The sequence below is a fragment of the Phoxinus phoxinus genome, assembly GCF_949152265.1.
Source record: "Phoxinus phoxinus genome assembly, chromosome: 10".
NCBI lineage: Eukaryota > Metazoa > Chordata > Actinopteri > Cypriniformes > Leuciscidae > Phoxinus > Phoxinus phoxinus.
Window position 1 is genome coordinate 7042482 of NC_136885.1, and position 16034 is coordinate 7058515.

The 16034-nt window shown below is 39.8% G+C and overlaps 1 protein-coding gene across 1 annotated transcript in view; it reads right to left on the reverse strand.

Moving 5' to 3' along the window:
- adamts16 (ADAM metallopeptidase with thrombospondin type 1 motif, 16) overlaps positions 1–14956 on the reverse strand; it is a 99424-nt gene extending 84468 nt beyond the window's left edge. The window contains exons 1-4 of the mRNA XM_079624959.1: positions 14601–14956; positions 14425–14515; positions 11971–12299; positions 175–523 (exon numbers count right to left, since the gene is read on the reverse strand). Of these exons, the coding sequence (XP_079481085.1) occupies positions 175–523; positions 11971–12299; positions 14425–14515; positions 14601–14696 (865 nt within the window). The 5' untranslated portion in view covers positions 14697–14956. The remainder of the gene's footprint in view (positions 1–174; positions 524–11970; positions 12300–14424; positions 14516–14600) is intronic.
- Positions 14957–16034: the final 1078 nt, after the last annotated feature.

Here is a 16034-nt window from a genome sequence, read left to right on the forward strand (position 1 = left end):
ATGTTCAAGCTGACCCTTGAACAGCTGTGACCTTTTTACATACGACTGTTGTCTAAAATACACCTCCTCCCCTCCTAATGAACGTCTTTGACAGTCCAGCTACTAGACCTGAACCATGTAATGGAAATCAACTCTGTTTGAAGGTGCGGTTGGAGAGAGAATGTCCTTACATACATTTCTTCCGTCGTCCACAGAAGTGCTGTCTCTGCCGTGTAGTGTAGTTGAAGTTGTCATGACTGTGCGGGGTACGCTGGTTCTCCTCTGGATCCGTCTGTGTGTGTGTGGTTCTCTCATCTTGTCTGCTGGTTCTCCACAGATATGGGACTGCTGAATCTTTTCTGCTGACCGTCTTTAGCTCCGAAGACCTCCTGGTTCTGCCTTTGCTTGTCTGTGGTGGCATGAATCTCTTGTAGAGGATGTGGGGATGGTGGTCAGATGGTGCTGAGAAGTTCTCCAGAAGTGCCTGATGTGGATGCAGTGGCTTCAGAAAGTAATCCAGATCCTGAGTTCTAATCAAACCTGACTAGAGGGAAAACACACTGGTCAATGCCTTGCAGTCTTCATATACACAACATTAAATGTGTTCTATATCTGTATGCTCATTTACAAGTTCATCATTTTGTTTAGAATCTACTAGAGTACGTTTACATAATGTAATAAAAATGTATTTATTTTATATATAATTTACATTGTTGCAGCACCTGTTTTCAACCTCTATCTGAACACTGTTTTAGTTTTGATTTCTTTAAAACCTGCCTTCCAAAAAGAGCAGTCTGCTCTGATTGGTCAGCTGGCCCCACTCTGTTGCGATTGCTCAACCGCTTAGAGCAGGGGTCGGCAACAGGCGGCCCGTGGGCCAAACCTGGCCCGCCAGCAATAATACCTGGCCCGTGCTCGCAACCAGATTATTTTGATAGCGGCTGGTTCTGAAATAGATCTGTCATGACAGAAACAGTTACTTACAATCACTTCGTCTTCAAAACATTATGCCGTCATACTCACATTTTGCCTTCAAAATAAAAGTACGAGAACGTTTTTGCAGCAATGTTTTATTTTGAGATGAATTGAGAGCTTTTAATTTGAAAAGTTCTGAAAGGCATTCAAAAGAGTATGTGGATCGCTTCGTTGCAGATAAGACACACCAGCTTTGCATTTACAAAGCTAGATAGGATGAACGGATAGTTGTCCTTCCATTTTTCTTTGTAGGGTATGCCCTGGCTATTTTCACTTAAACTAGCACAAATGTTAACATCACTCGGCACACGACGTAATAGCGTACCTCCAGCACGCAAACAATAAAAAAAATGCAGTTTAGTATGTGAGGATGCCAAGGAATAGTAGTGTAAAAGTTGGCTACATCAAATAATTATTACAAGTTAGGCTCCATTATGTAACAAGCAAATTAAAATGATACACATTTATTATTCACAAAATGGAAAGAGAAAAAAAAAACATAGTTAGTTAAGAGCATGACTCAAGCATGCCATTAATTGGCTTATTTAAGTCCTATTTTATTTTTTTGCGTTCCGCATCTCCCACATATGTGTGTTAAGTGTGTTATGTGTGTTAGGCGGTCTGTGTTGCAAGTTGGTAAATGAAGATACTTGCCAGGTTAACTTACGTTTCAATACTGCTTTATTAATTTATCCAATGCAAAACCCAAACACCGCCACACAAATATAGCTTTTTGTTAATGACTCCCCTACTACAGGGTTTAACAGTAACAGCTTACTAACAGTTACAAAATACACTGTAACAGTCTGTCACAGGCAATTCTAGTTGCATTTTTCATCAATTAATTTCTGAAATTATCCTTTTTTGTGGCACGATGCCAAACTTACTTTCTGACCCCTGGCTTAGAGCATGTATGAGCTCTGGAGGCTTCCCGAGGCGCTGTAAACACTACTGTAATTACGCTAACTATGGAGTCAGTTTTGCCATATTGGTTCAGTCAAGAAGAACAAGCTAAACAATCCGAACCTCCTTTGCAAGCACGACTTATGCAGAAGTGGAAAAAACAGCATCCCTTGATCATCGCGGCAACACACTACTTACGCAAATCAACCAGACCTCGCCAATTTTGTTTATCGCCATCACACGGTTTCCAACTATGTTGACTCCGCATTACAGGAATATTGTGACTTGTACGTTGTGGAAAGAAAACTTAAGACTACAATGGAGGCGTTTCAGGGAGTTCAGAAACAATGACACTGATATAGAAGATTACGCCTTTTGGAGGGACTTTGTGCTTTTTAACTTTGCAGACTTGTTTCACGCTCAATAGCACTGTGTATGCACTGCGTGTTTCAGAGATACAGTTCAGTATCTTGGTTCATTTACTGTGAAACGAGCAGCTGAGACGCTGAAACATTATATCATGAGTTGCACACGTGTAAAACAAACACAACAATCTTCACTTTGAAACCGCCAAAATAAAAACATTTGAAAATGTAGACATTGACATGTAAATATTTGTATTGTAATTTTACCACTGCACTATAAAATAAAATATTTTTTATTAAATACTATTTAAAATATATATATATTTAAAATAAATTTTAGCTACAAAGTCTGAATGCAGTTTATACATTAAGGCTGAATTAACCATAAAGAAAATGAATGAAGTACACCAGTACAGTGTTTTGCAAGCACTGTCATAATGCTAATGCGCTTTGGAACATAAAACAGACACTTTGCAAATGTTCTCAAACGCAAAACCCATCTGGATCGAAGATTTATTTTGAGTCTGATTTCCAAACTGTTCAAGAATCAGTACCGATCACATATGAGGTGCAGAACTTGCATGTCAAGCCGACTCGGTTTATGACACAAACGCCCAAATTACACTTCTTTGGAAAGCTGTGCTGTCATTAACACTAACAAGCTTCACGTCCCTCGCAATCTGGAGATCCCAAGGACTCTTCAAACCCTCATCTAAATGTCACGTCAGGTCAGAGCGAGAACTCATTTGTGCAGACGCTTCAGCGTGGTCTGATAATTACCTTCAATTGGGCTCAGAGGATAAGCTCCTCTCCAAACAAACAGAAAAGCCCTTCTGAGAACCTGTTTGAACCCAATGTGCATCTGATTATCATTCGTCATTGCCAATAACACTTAAGCTCAATGCACGCCAATCATACAGACAATAGGCTGTAAAACATATGTTGAACTCTGGAAAGCGGATTGCATTTAAGTTTAGGATTTGTGCATGTGAGGCGCATGAGAGAAACTATCTGGAGGACACAAGTACATTAAAGGACTGAGGTTTCTAATGGGTTTGTGAGGTAAATTATGATGGCATATAAACTGAGAGAGCCATTTATGGGAATTGAGCAGAAGTAGGGGTGTAAAAAGTCACTCAAAACAAAACAAATCCTGCATATGTATCGATCTTGAAACATGGATCACAATCGTCATCAATGAATGTAACTTTTAAGAGTGCATGGCCTGTCTACAAAGGTTCAAATTGATCTAGCCTGCTGAAAAGACTGGTTAATGCTGGTAACTGCTGTTTTCCACCACTTTTGTTAGCCTACACAGTTGAGCAGAGATCTGCTCTCGCTGGCTCAAGGAACGCTGCCTCACTCCACGCTTAAGTAATCAACGAGCAAAGCCATACAGGTCTCGCCAGACTAAACAACCCCAATCCAAGATCACAGTGTGTGTAGAGGATACACATCTCATCACGTAATTAACGCCTGTATGGGAGGTAACTGCTGATAGATTTCAACACGCGCCTTTTCAAACAACACTTGAGTGATTCTGGAACTGCCCATGACGTGCAATGATAATTAGACATTTTAATTACCACATCACACATACTGTGCATTTACAGCGAAGTATTACAATGAAAGACACAACTGGCTCTTTAAGAGAACAGTCGCAGGTTAAAACTTTTTACAGTGGACGATTGTAAAAAATATCCGGTAACACTTTATTTTGATGGTCCCTTATGAACATTTTGTTGACTATAAATAACTTTGCAACTACATGTCAACTAACTCTCATTCGAGTATTAGTAGACTTAATATCTGATAACTCTTTATCCTCCAACAGACATTATACTGACTATAAGTAACTTTGCAACATGCTAACTTATTCTAACCCTAACCCTACCAGTTTACTAATACTCTACTAACACTCTAATGAGAGTTAGTAGACATGTAGGTGCAACGTTACTTATAGTCAACCGAATGTGTTAAAGGGACCATCAAAACAAAGTGAAACCAAATATTCTATAATTTATGACCGTGGATGAGAATTGATGTCACTCCATATTTTATAGTACAAGCTATAAAATGGATGTTGATGCCTAAAAATAACCACTCAAAAGAAACGCTGCTAGATTTCAGTGTGGGGAGAAAGACACATGTCAATAACCACTGGCTGTGGATCAGATTTTAGTTCGTTAGGATAGTTGATATCATTAGCAGCTGTAAACAGATTAATCCAGGCGCTTCCAGAGCAGTGATTCAAGACTCCATCAGGAGAACAACACCTGGGACTTAATCTCACCCCAAGACCAAAGGTCCTACAGTCAAGCATTTGATCCTTTATTGGACGCTGAGGACTTCAAAGAGCAAAATTACCCAGTTGTTTTGGTGTCAAGGCAGCAATCCTCATGAGATACGCTTGTCTTCTGTCACCAGATCACAGGGTTTAGTCAACAGAAGCGACCTCTGCCAGTGCCAATGTTTTCAGGCTAGATGTAGGATGAAGTTCAGGCATGACTGGTCACTCCGCATGACTCTGGCCTGCTGTTCTCATGTTGGGAGTTTTGGCAGTTGTCAAGACTAATTCCCAAAGTCGACTCGATTTATGGCGATTGCGCTTTCATGCCGTCTACACGCTTACTGCATGTCTTCCAGTCGGTCATTCCTATTCAACCAAAGTTTAGTCAATAGAATCCCACAGGATTGCAATTATGGCTTCTGGTTAGTTGAGGAAGACAGTACGGGATCTCATTGACATAATTCAGACAGACAGAGAGCGACCTTGCAGTGACCTGTGTCGTGTTTTTCATGTGATTAAATGCACATGGTGTCTTTCAAATATTATGCACTACACTTAGTGTTCATCCTCTGTGACATCACTTCCAGTTACTGAGCCCTATTTACCTCAGACTATCGCAGAACTTTAATTTTCAGATGACCGTTGCTTTAAAGACTCACTGGAAATTGTTTCCAGAGCCACTATGACAGATAAACTTGTTAACCTGTATTCAGAGTGACCAGATTAAATAAAAGCAACATACACTCTAAAAAATGCTGGGTTGTTTCAACCCAATTTTGGGTCAAATATGGACAAACCCAAACGTTGGATCAAAAATGGAATTTAAAAATTTAACCCAATGGCCATATTTGACCCAAAATTGGCTTAAAACAACCCAGCATTTTTTATATATTTAAATACTCTTCACTATCACATAAGCCCCTTTCACACAGAGATTCCGGAAAATACACGGATAAAGTGACCCGGGATTTGACCCGGGTTCGTTTGAAAATGGTTCATTCACACTGCCAGTGATTTGCCGGAATCAGAGAGCGCGTTCACACACAACCCGGGTATGTCCCGGATAGACGCGTGACGTTATGATGTGCGCTTTCGATCTCGAGAAACCACGCTCGATCATTTTTTTTCGGATTCGGTCGTACACTAACGCATCACGTACCGTTCCACAAAGCTGGCGAACGATCTCAGCTTCGGCGCGGATTGCAAGGAGCTCTCGGGTCTCTGCTTCAGTCCAGTTTGCAGACATCTTTTCGTTCTTTCTTGTATCGATGACGAACACAAACGTTCTTCTAACAGAGTAACAGAGTCGCACGATAACTACGTTATTGCGAAGGCTCGTGCATCATCACTACGACACACCCCTTACGGCATTTGTCCTGGCTTTTGTTCACACAGCGCGCGTTCCGGGTCTGAACACGGCAATGTTACTAGGTCCCCAACCCGGCATCGATCCCGGCATTAAACCCGGGTCGTGTTTGCGTTCACACAGAAGGCGTTCCGGCAATTTGCCGGCAATTTGCCGGGTTCAAAGTGCTGTGTGAATGGGGCTATAGACAGGTCTGCCATCTAACAAAGCAAACAAACCTGGCAGGTGACCTTTCTTTGAAATTTAATTTTAATCCAGAGAAGAGAATATTGCAAATGAGATATATTCATTACTAATTTTATTTTTTCTAAGGAATTTTAAGAGAAACATCTATAAATGAGCAACTCATAAGCAATACAATTCCCTTTGGTGCTGTTCTTTTTGCCATTCTCTGCTGGGAGAATAAATGAATTCTGCCGTTCTGAAAGCTGGAAGATGTGTCAACAAAGATTTGTACTGCAAAAATGAAAATCGCTGTTGTCGTAAGAGCTTGAATTATGTTGTTCGAGAAATGCTGGGTGATGTAATGGATAAACAAATCAAATTTCAGTTAAATTTATATCAAATTTGGTCTTAAGCAACTGCCAAAGAGGAAATAGGGGAGTCATGAAGGAAACCATAAATTTGTTGATCTATCCAGGGAAATCTGTACCTTTCTATTTCTGCCAGAAGGAGACTCGGAAATTTAAATAAATTTACGCACACGGCACTCAAGCACACAGTTTAGCATAAGTAAACAGTGGAAATCCATGCTGTCAATCGGGAGTGGTGCTGCTGACATTCCTGCATAAGTAACACGTAAGAATCATCTGCCACAAATCTGAGCCTCAGTCTCCCTGGTCCAAGACAAGCTTAACTAAAAACAAATGTCTGCGCTGCCTCCTTAAATACCTCTCATGAAATTACACACTGAGAGCTACAAGGTGCAAATAGCAGTCATAAAGCTCCAGGAGACGGGCTGAGACGCTACCTGGGAGAAAAATAACAGCTGCACTCCCGCACTCAGGGAAATGGGCAGATCCAGGCACGACCCTACAGGAACTCTAATCAAAGGAGCTGAGCGGATATGAGGAAACTCGGAGCGATGCACCTGACGCTGTTCCTATTTCCATGAGAGAGAGGCTTCTACTTGCCTTGCTGCTTTTAGAAGCTGAAACCGGACCTCTTCAGAGCTGCTATAAGAGTTTATATGCCAGCTGAAACTATTTGGGAACGGTGTCGATGATTCGTTTTTTAAATTCTCTTACATCATCTCAGTGACTAACTGTTGCTGTTCTTGTTGTGAAGAGGCAGATCCAGAGTCTTAACCCCTTCCTTGACATTTTATTGCATGAATGCTGACTATATATATCTAGACTAAATCAACTTGAGCTCCTCAGAAACACCATATCCAGCAGGATCGCATGTATCCTTGCACATTGCCAACAACCTCCCGCCAATAATTAGTCATCCATGGCGCCTCTTTCTGCTCTGTACAGGGCAAATTATGCTACGCTCCATTTCTGTTCATTATAAATAAATATGTTAGTCTTTAATTCTGTCAGTCCATCAAAGCTACATTGAAAGCCTGGAGAGTGAAACTTGGGATTGTTTTATGAGGGATAATAATGTATATATTTTGGACAAGAGATCTGAAGAGTTGCTGGGGGTTGCATGGTTTGGTTTAGCCAAATGATGAATGCTAATTCATAAGCATTGTGGGAAATTAGGTGAAAGAGAATGAACCTATGCACCAGGTCCTGCTACGAAACAGCTTGGGACCAGAAATCAAACAATTTCTTTCGGATTTAATGTTTGTTTTGGTTTTAATTAAGGGAACAAAATCAGTTCAATATAAAAGGACCTGTACTAACAAAAGGAGCTGTGACATGCTACAAACTCTCAGTCCGGACCAGTGTCGGACTGTCAGTGTCTTATGGGCCGTTTACACGATACTGCTTTCAACTTAAAATGCAACTTAAACGCAAGTTTTGTATGCGTTTTGGGAGCCTGAAAACACAAACTACAAAAACGTGTAAACTACAAAAATGCGAATATGTAAAAACTGTAAGGTCACGTGTAGTTTTTCTAGAAGTGGCCAACTACTGGCCTGGCATGAATAATACAGTGGTTTTAATCGTTTTCTCGGATCCCTGTGGACGGGTATCAAAAGTGTTGTTGTCTGTAAGTGAATAACGCAAAGGAATATCTTTTACGTTTTTAGTACAGCGTTGTTGTGTAAACGTATCTTTAATGTGCCTGTGACACAACTAGATTTCATATCTTTAAGTATTTCCTATTTAAAGTCTTAAAGTAAACATTAAACTGCATTCACAATGTATTTAACTCTTTCCCCACCAGCATTTTTGAAAAAAGTTGAAATTTTCATAAAAGTTTCATGGCCGCAGAATATATAGTTGTATAAATATCTTAACATGCAACATATCAAAAGAAAGAACAGAGCTTTTACACATTCTTATTCTAGCTTTATGCATTCTTTTTTAAATCAACATTTGAATGTGGGTAAGTTTAATTTTAAAAAAATGTTTAATAATAAAAAGGAAAATTTTGAGCCAAAAGCTGAGAAAATCACTTTTTTCTTTGTCAAAGACTACGTCTGGATAAGATTCAGAAAGATGATCAAAACACAGATGGAGTAGATCGAGTCCATCAACACCCCCAAAGCTTGAACAGTCCTATACCTCGTCCTGGAATGACATTTCATTCAGTAACGTTATTTTCAGTTTTGATTATATGCTATTTAATGTTGATGATCACGTTATTTTACATATTTTACATTATTATACATATTACCTATATTGCTTGTTTCTGCTTCTTCTTCACATGTCTTTTGATCAGGAGATTCAGTACTCTTTCACAAGATGTGTCACAGCGCCCCCTACCATATAACACTAAGAACACGGAAAGCCGGAAATTTCCGTCAATGGCAGGGAAGTGTTGTCTCATAAATTATGGAAAATTCCATTGGGGGAGACTTAAATTACATAATGTAACATAAAATGAATATACAGTAAGGAGGGATTTTTATCATTAGAAACTGACTGGAAAAGTTGAAATTCCATACCCAGATTGAGTTGTGTGCATTACTTTTACACGACTTTCATGTCTTTTTTTGTGCTTGAGAGTTTTGAGTTCTGCACAAGAAAGCACCAAGAGTTTTGAACAACATGAGCAAGAGTAAATTATGACATTATGTGTGGGTTCCTTTAACAAGACCAGCAACATGAACAGTGAATTTTGTTTTGATGTAGACTTTAAGCATTTTAAAAATGTCTCTCAAGTAAGTAATAATGTTAATCAGTTTAAATTCTGTGTTATCCCCAGTACAGCGGTTGGGGCTGGGTGTCCAAATGTAGATTTATGGCTTCAGTTTATGGCTGACATCACTCACAATTAGCCTGTTATTGTAGACTGGCGACACTTCAGAAAGACTTTCAGTGTGGAGTTTCCAAGGCATGGCACTCGTCTCAACCCAGACTGCCATTTCCAATGACCCTCCTAATTGGCATCCCATGTGCCACCATTAAAGTCAACTATTGTACCCTTTTGTATAAAGCTGTCAGCTTGAAATCATTGAGGCCTATTCGCCTAGTCTTCAGGCCTTTAAACTTATAGTTAGGACCTTTTATGACAAACCCAGAGTGGCATCAAAGCCCTTCCAACCTCTTGTGTTGATCTGCCAACCTGGTCTCAGCTACTCAAAGTGGATTTATACATGGGCTTTACATGACAAGTAAGGAGAGGCAGAGTTAACTAATGACTCTGCACCACTGCTAATCACATCCAGCTGGGGACAGTGTGATAGTCTACATTACACTGCCAAAACATATTTCAACAGTAGACTTAGTACATTTTCAATGACAGTAATATTTGATCTGCCTCCATTTAAAGACAGACGATCACACAGAGGTTAAAAGTCATAGGGAAATGAGCTAACAAAGATTATCTCAGAGTGATTGTTGCACTTAGATTTAAATCATTCACACCAGTCGTGACGTAGTACAGTTAATGCTATGAATCTCCATTTGACATAATGTTGTGACTTGGGCCAGTGCGAACCATGAGATCAAAGTTTGGACTTTTTTTTTTCCATTAGTCCCACACCTCAATGCTGGCACCAATGGCTCAGGCAATTCGCGAAAAGATCAACGTGAGCAAATATGGCAAATAGATAGCAAATTGATAGACGCCCTTGGCTTTAACTCATCCAGAGAGCCAGCGCTTAGTGAAAATCAATGACAATTATTGATGCAAGGTTTGTAGTAAACTGCATTAATATAGATGTATGGTGTGTTCGAACACTTGGCATGTTTGTGTCAATTAGAACAATCCCTGGTCCGATTGCTCTGTTAGTGTGATTAATTTGAATAAGTGTGAACGTTGCCATCCGAACCCTGTCACACACCAAACAAGCGGACCGAGACCCACTGAAAAGATGGGTCTTGGCCCGCTTTCAAACAAACTCTGGTGTGGTTTGACTGAAATAAGAGCACAACAGTGTACTGTAACGCTAGCCTGGCTCCCCACTCCTACGTACTTCCGCTCAATTTTCCTTCCGTACTACGTCTGGGCTTGCGGTATATTCTTGGGTTTTCTCCGATAATTTTTTTACCGGTCCAACCAGCGAACAGAGGGAGTGGTTGATAACCATGACGTTGAGGTTGTGCGCTAGTTTGAGTTGACATAGCCTACGTCACGAGACTCACGACCAAACGTTAGCGATTGGTTATGGCAGATCCAAAGTGGCTTTTGGCAGATCCAATAGTTTTAAACTTTAACAGAGTACTCGCCTTGAAGGAAGTTAACGCTTGTCAATGGAGAGTGGCCAGACTCTCTGTACAAATTAAATGTACGAGTGTCTGGTAGGACCAGGATACTGTAACACAGTGATACACCGAAATTTGGGCAACTGAAAATATTTGGCTAAAATTTTCGGTTTTGGGCATTATAGTTTTGGAGGGCCACAATCATTGACTGAGGGCTTCTTCGATGACACATTTTGACTGTTTCAGAGTATTGTTGCGGAGTACTCCGCAAATATTATGCAGGAGTAGTAATATGTAAAATTAGTTTGGCTGAAATATCAAGAGGTTGCTCGTTACCAAAAAACTTTACTAAAAATGATCCAATTTCTCAAATTTAATTCAAAATGAATAATTCAACATTCAGATATGGACTTTGAGGTGTATTGTGTGTTTTGTTAAAACTGCAATGCAACTGAATGTAAAACTGAGTATTTGTGGATTCTTGAAGAGCTCATGGTAATTTTTCAGTATTGCTGAAATTGGTTGACCTCCTTGCTAAAACAAACTATGCACAAATAAAACATCCTCATATATTAATGCTTATGTGACAACAGTATGTGTTTGTTTCCACTGAGGACGAGTATAGATCCTCCAAATGTCGATTTGACTAATAAAAGGAGGCTCTGTTCTCTTGTAAAACCTCCCCTGACCCAAATTTATGTGTTATTGAGTCACTGGTTTTAGGGGATTTGAATACTGTGATTTAAGAGGGGCTCTATTGATGGGACAGGGCACTCTATGTCAGTCCAGTCAGGGTAAAGTCATGAGAACTGCGGCACAGTCACTTTGCTCTTCCGGCGCCTACTGGGAGCCGAATCTCGTGCGGCCTGGGAGCCAAAATAACAAAAGCACTCTGGAGGGTTGAGGTTTCTCTGCACACCGAACATTAATCCACGGAGAAAACAAGCAGATGGGATGATGAGTAGACTAGCCTGATGAATACAGCAGTTTTGCACTCAAAGACCAACATGATTCAATGCATTGATGATGACACAGTCATCGCTCCACTGTTCATGCCAAAAATGCTTGAGGTTGTGGGTCTTATTCTCTCCAAGGACAAAATAAATTCTTTCTGGTCTATTTTCATCACCATCATTATGAACTATTTGAACGGCATATAGCATAAATCAGTTGGGGTTAGTATTAATTTTCCACATTTCAGAGGAAATAGAGAAACCCTAATATAGTTTTGTTCTGCAAAGATACATTCTTAAGACTTGCTATCTGAAAATGACTCCTTAAACCATTATGCAATCAATCAGCTCTGAGACAGGATAACCCACTCACCATCCCCGCGCATGTAGACAGGGCCACAGATGAGTTGACCTTTGACCTCAGCACCCCATGGTAGAAGCAGAGGTCGTCTTGTGGAAAAGGCTGCAGGCTCTTGGTGCCGCTCATGCCCAGGGTTTGTACAGTGAAGCTGGGTGTCATCAGGTCAAGTGACGGCTGCAGGTCAAGTTGGAAGTCTTGCCCTAATCCATGGAACCTAAAGTGAACGGTGGGGTCGTGACCTTGACCATCCGTGGATCGTTTCCGCCGGTGCTGGTGGGCCACGGCATGGGAAATGTAACGTCCTTGATGGTCCACCTCATATGGGGCCACAATCTCATATTCTACATTGGAAGGAAGTTGGGTTATTATTACATGCAAGAGTTCAATGCATTATTTCTGTTCAGGTATGAAATAGATTAATCTCAAATATCAAATATGCAAAAGTGTCATTTATACACCACTAGTTTCCTGAACACTTTTTGTCTTTCATTGTTCAGCAAACAGACAGTCCCACTCTGTTGTTATTTTTGTTTTGATGATTATTTATTCAAAACATTTTCCTGATGCAAATAAGAATAATGCATTTTATTATGCATTATGTTTATTTTGAAAGAGTACAACCCACATTGTACGATTAATTAAATGTTAATTGCCATTTCTTTTAAATGAATTGTACAATTTACTAGCAATTTCTGAGTAAACTTTTCTCTTTTTTTTCAGCCAATTCAGGTGCAGTATTTTCTTTTCTGAACTACAGTAAACTAGAAGAATGACATCTATGTAGCGTCTCATCTTTTTTAAACTTTCACTAATGCAGCAAATTCACATATTACACTAAAACAATGGTGTAGTAGAAACAATGTTCAAAAACTGCTAGTAAATTTCACAGTTACAAAGAAATGGCAAGTAACGAATTGAACATAAACTTTTGAAGTAGAAAGACTGAAGTATTTTCTTGTAAATCCTTTGTGCAAACGATTCAATGCTGCTTAAGTTCCGAAGGACAAAACTATTTAATAATGACAAATAATAAAAATACAAAAATAAAAATAAAAATAAAACAAACACCTATTCTATAGTCCAAATACAGATCTTAGAAAGGACTAAAAGCCATTTATCATTTTAATGATTCACATCAGGAAAAAAAAAAGATTATTGTAAAAAAAAAAAAAAGATTGTATCTATACAAATGCAAGCAAATGTGATTTATAGGAAGAACACGTCAAGATGCTGCTCGTGGGGCGAAGGTCAGAAGACGTGTTTTAATGTTGTGTGATTCTGACCTCTACATACACTCACGCTCCTCTCATCCTCGCGGTGGTCTGGTGGCTCGAGTTATAAATGCTTTTACAGACATGAGAAGACAGATTTATGATCTCTGACCGTAGAGACACACACTGATGACACACACTCCTAACGCTCCGCTGTGATATGGAGACACACGCTCTCACCGTCTCTCATTCTCTTTCTCTTTCTCTCTCACACACACACACACACACACACACACACACACACACACACACACACACACACACACACACACACACACACACACACACACACACACACACACACACACACACACACACACACACACACACACACACACACACACACACACACACACACACACACACGCTATTATATCTGGCTACTCCAGTCTCTAAGCTCATGCCAAACAGTGCAGAGACTCTTCACAGGATAAAGGCAGTAAGTGCACACAGAGACTGTTTGTAAAGCTTGGCTGATTGATGGAGAGCTTCTTCAAGTGTCTGTCTTTGTTCATTGTTCACTAAGTCCCAGTGCATGCCAATCTTTATGCCACACACCCCCACTTTCTGTGTGTGTGTGTGTGTGCACGCACAAAATTGTCCACAGAACCGACATACAAAACTTACTTTCGGGGACATCTGGGGACACCCTTGTTTGGGATTTTTATTTATTTATTTATATATGAAATAAACATGTTTTTATTTTAAATTCGAGAGGTTTTCTTTTAGGGGAAAAGTTAGTCTGTATCCAAACCCTTGGATTATTATATTTATATAAAAACTGCTCTTGTTTTTAGAATATCCTTAATTACAAAACTAATGAAATGTATGTGCATGTGTGTCAGGTCCTGTATACGCCACATGTCACCGCAAGAACATTCAAACCTGAAATCGCATACAGTACATTCATTTTGTATTAGATTATATTTTTAAAACGGCCTTATCATCTCAACACAACAGTTTATTACTTTTATTATAGAGTGCATTTGTCTCAGATCAATTAGGATATCTAGCGCCCCCTGGCGACGACATCCCATCTAGTCATTTTCCTTTTCTTTTAATTTTAAACGAAAGTCTCATAAAAGTCTAAATTAATTATGTAATATTAATAAATTGCTCACATGCCCCATGAAATGAAACAATAATAATAATGCGACTGACAGCTGTCAATCACATCGGACAGGTATGCTCTCACCTGTGTTGTGAGGTAAACGCAGTGTTTCCAGCAGAGGTTTGTGCTTTACAAGAGGACCAGCATGAAGGGTTGCAGATGCACAGGAAGTTCTCTATGGATGATAAACAGTGAACATGCATCATTTGCATTGCAATTAAACGCAATCACTTTGAAGAGACAGACGCGTGTTTGCTCACCTGGTGGCATCCGAGCATGAAAAACAGAATGAGGAGCACAGAACAGATTGATGCGGTATAATTCCTCATTGATGGCACAGGGCGCAGGCAAGCCATGTCTCCTGCAGACTCTTATCCAAAATCTGCAGCGAACAGCCTCTGCGCCTCTCCAAATGCGCGCTCTCCGTTTAAACACTGCACGCTCACTTAAAATCTATTCATACAGCATCAGTGAAGTTCCCTCAAATCAATCGCGATCCCGAATCCATGATCTGTATCCTGCCGGTGTACTTCCAGATCCAACAGCATTTTGGAGAGGTTTATTTTCTTCCTGCGCATTAGTGGCGTGTGATTGAGGATAAGTGTGCCATTCTTAATGCAGATGTTCTCCGCTCAGTGCGCTTTGAGTGAATGTCTGGAGCGGCTCGAACGCCGGTGTGATTCACACGCGCTTCCAAACAGCCAATCGCAGCTCGCACCTGTGCGCAAGAGCTGGTCTCTGATAAGAGGAGGGTCGAAGCATCTACACTGTAAAAAAGTAAACCCACTAAAAGTCATTTCTGCCATACATTTTTAATCAAATGAAAGGTGGTGTAAAGATTGCAGTCACTACTAATTCAAAATGGTATATTCTTATTTTTTTATGTAATATTTCAGTATTTATTATGACTTATCGTGCACATTATCAGAATAATTATTATTTAAAAGTTCATGTTTTTCTTTTACAATCTTTAACCAAAGTAGACAATCTCCCCCTCCCACTGACTTGCAACAAAATCGATTCTCTTCTCTGATGACGTGTTTACTGGCATGAGGGCAGGACAAACTGTCACTCACATGAAATCAACCAATAGCAAACCAAAACCATTCAACCATTCAATCAATTGCCCATGGACAAAATCAAATCTCATCCTACATTTGTATCTTGTTCCAGAAGCCGTTTCAGGGCTACATGTGGGTTGATAGGAAAGAAAAGATCACAACTTCCATATGACAATTTTCTGATGATCATTTGTTGATAATTTCTGATGATGATTTTTTCAGTGATGGCCATATCAGAGAACCATTTTTTGTTCCCCAAAGAAACTTTCAGTAAACAATTTTTTAAATATTTTTTTCCTTAGTGTGAAGAACATTTTAATAATCTAATGCTTTTTTTTCACCATAAATAACCTTTTGTGCATAAAAAAAAGTAATATTATGTTAAAGGGGCTATATGTAGAATTCAGAAACGCTTGTTATTAGCGACACCGGTGGCCATTAAGTGAACTGCAGCCAGCAACTTATTGCTCATGCTTGCACTCATGCACACGTAACGTACGAGACTAAATTTGATTCAATGCCCTGACATACTCACGGCAGTTCTTTTTCGCTCTTCGCTTAGAAGTAAGACGAATTTGGAAGTAATTGCAGTGATATACTGTTAGTGAAAATTCAGACGCCGTCCACGCTGCT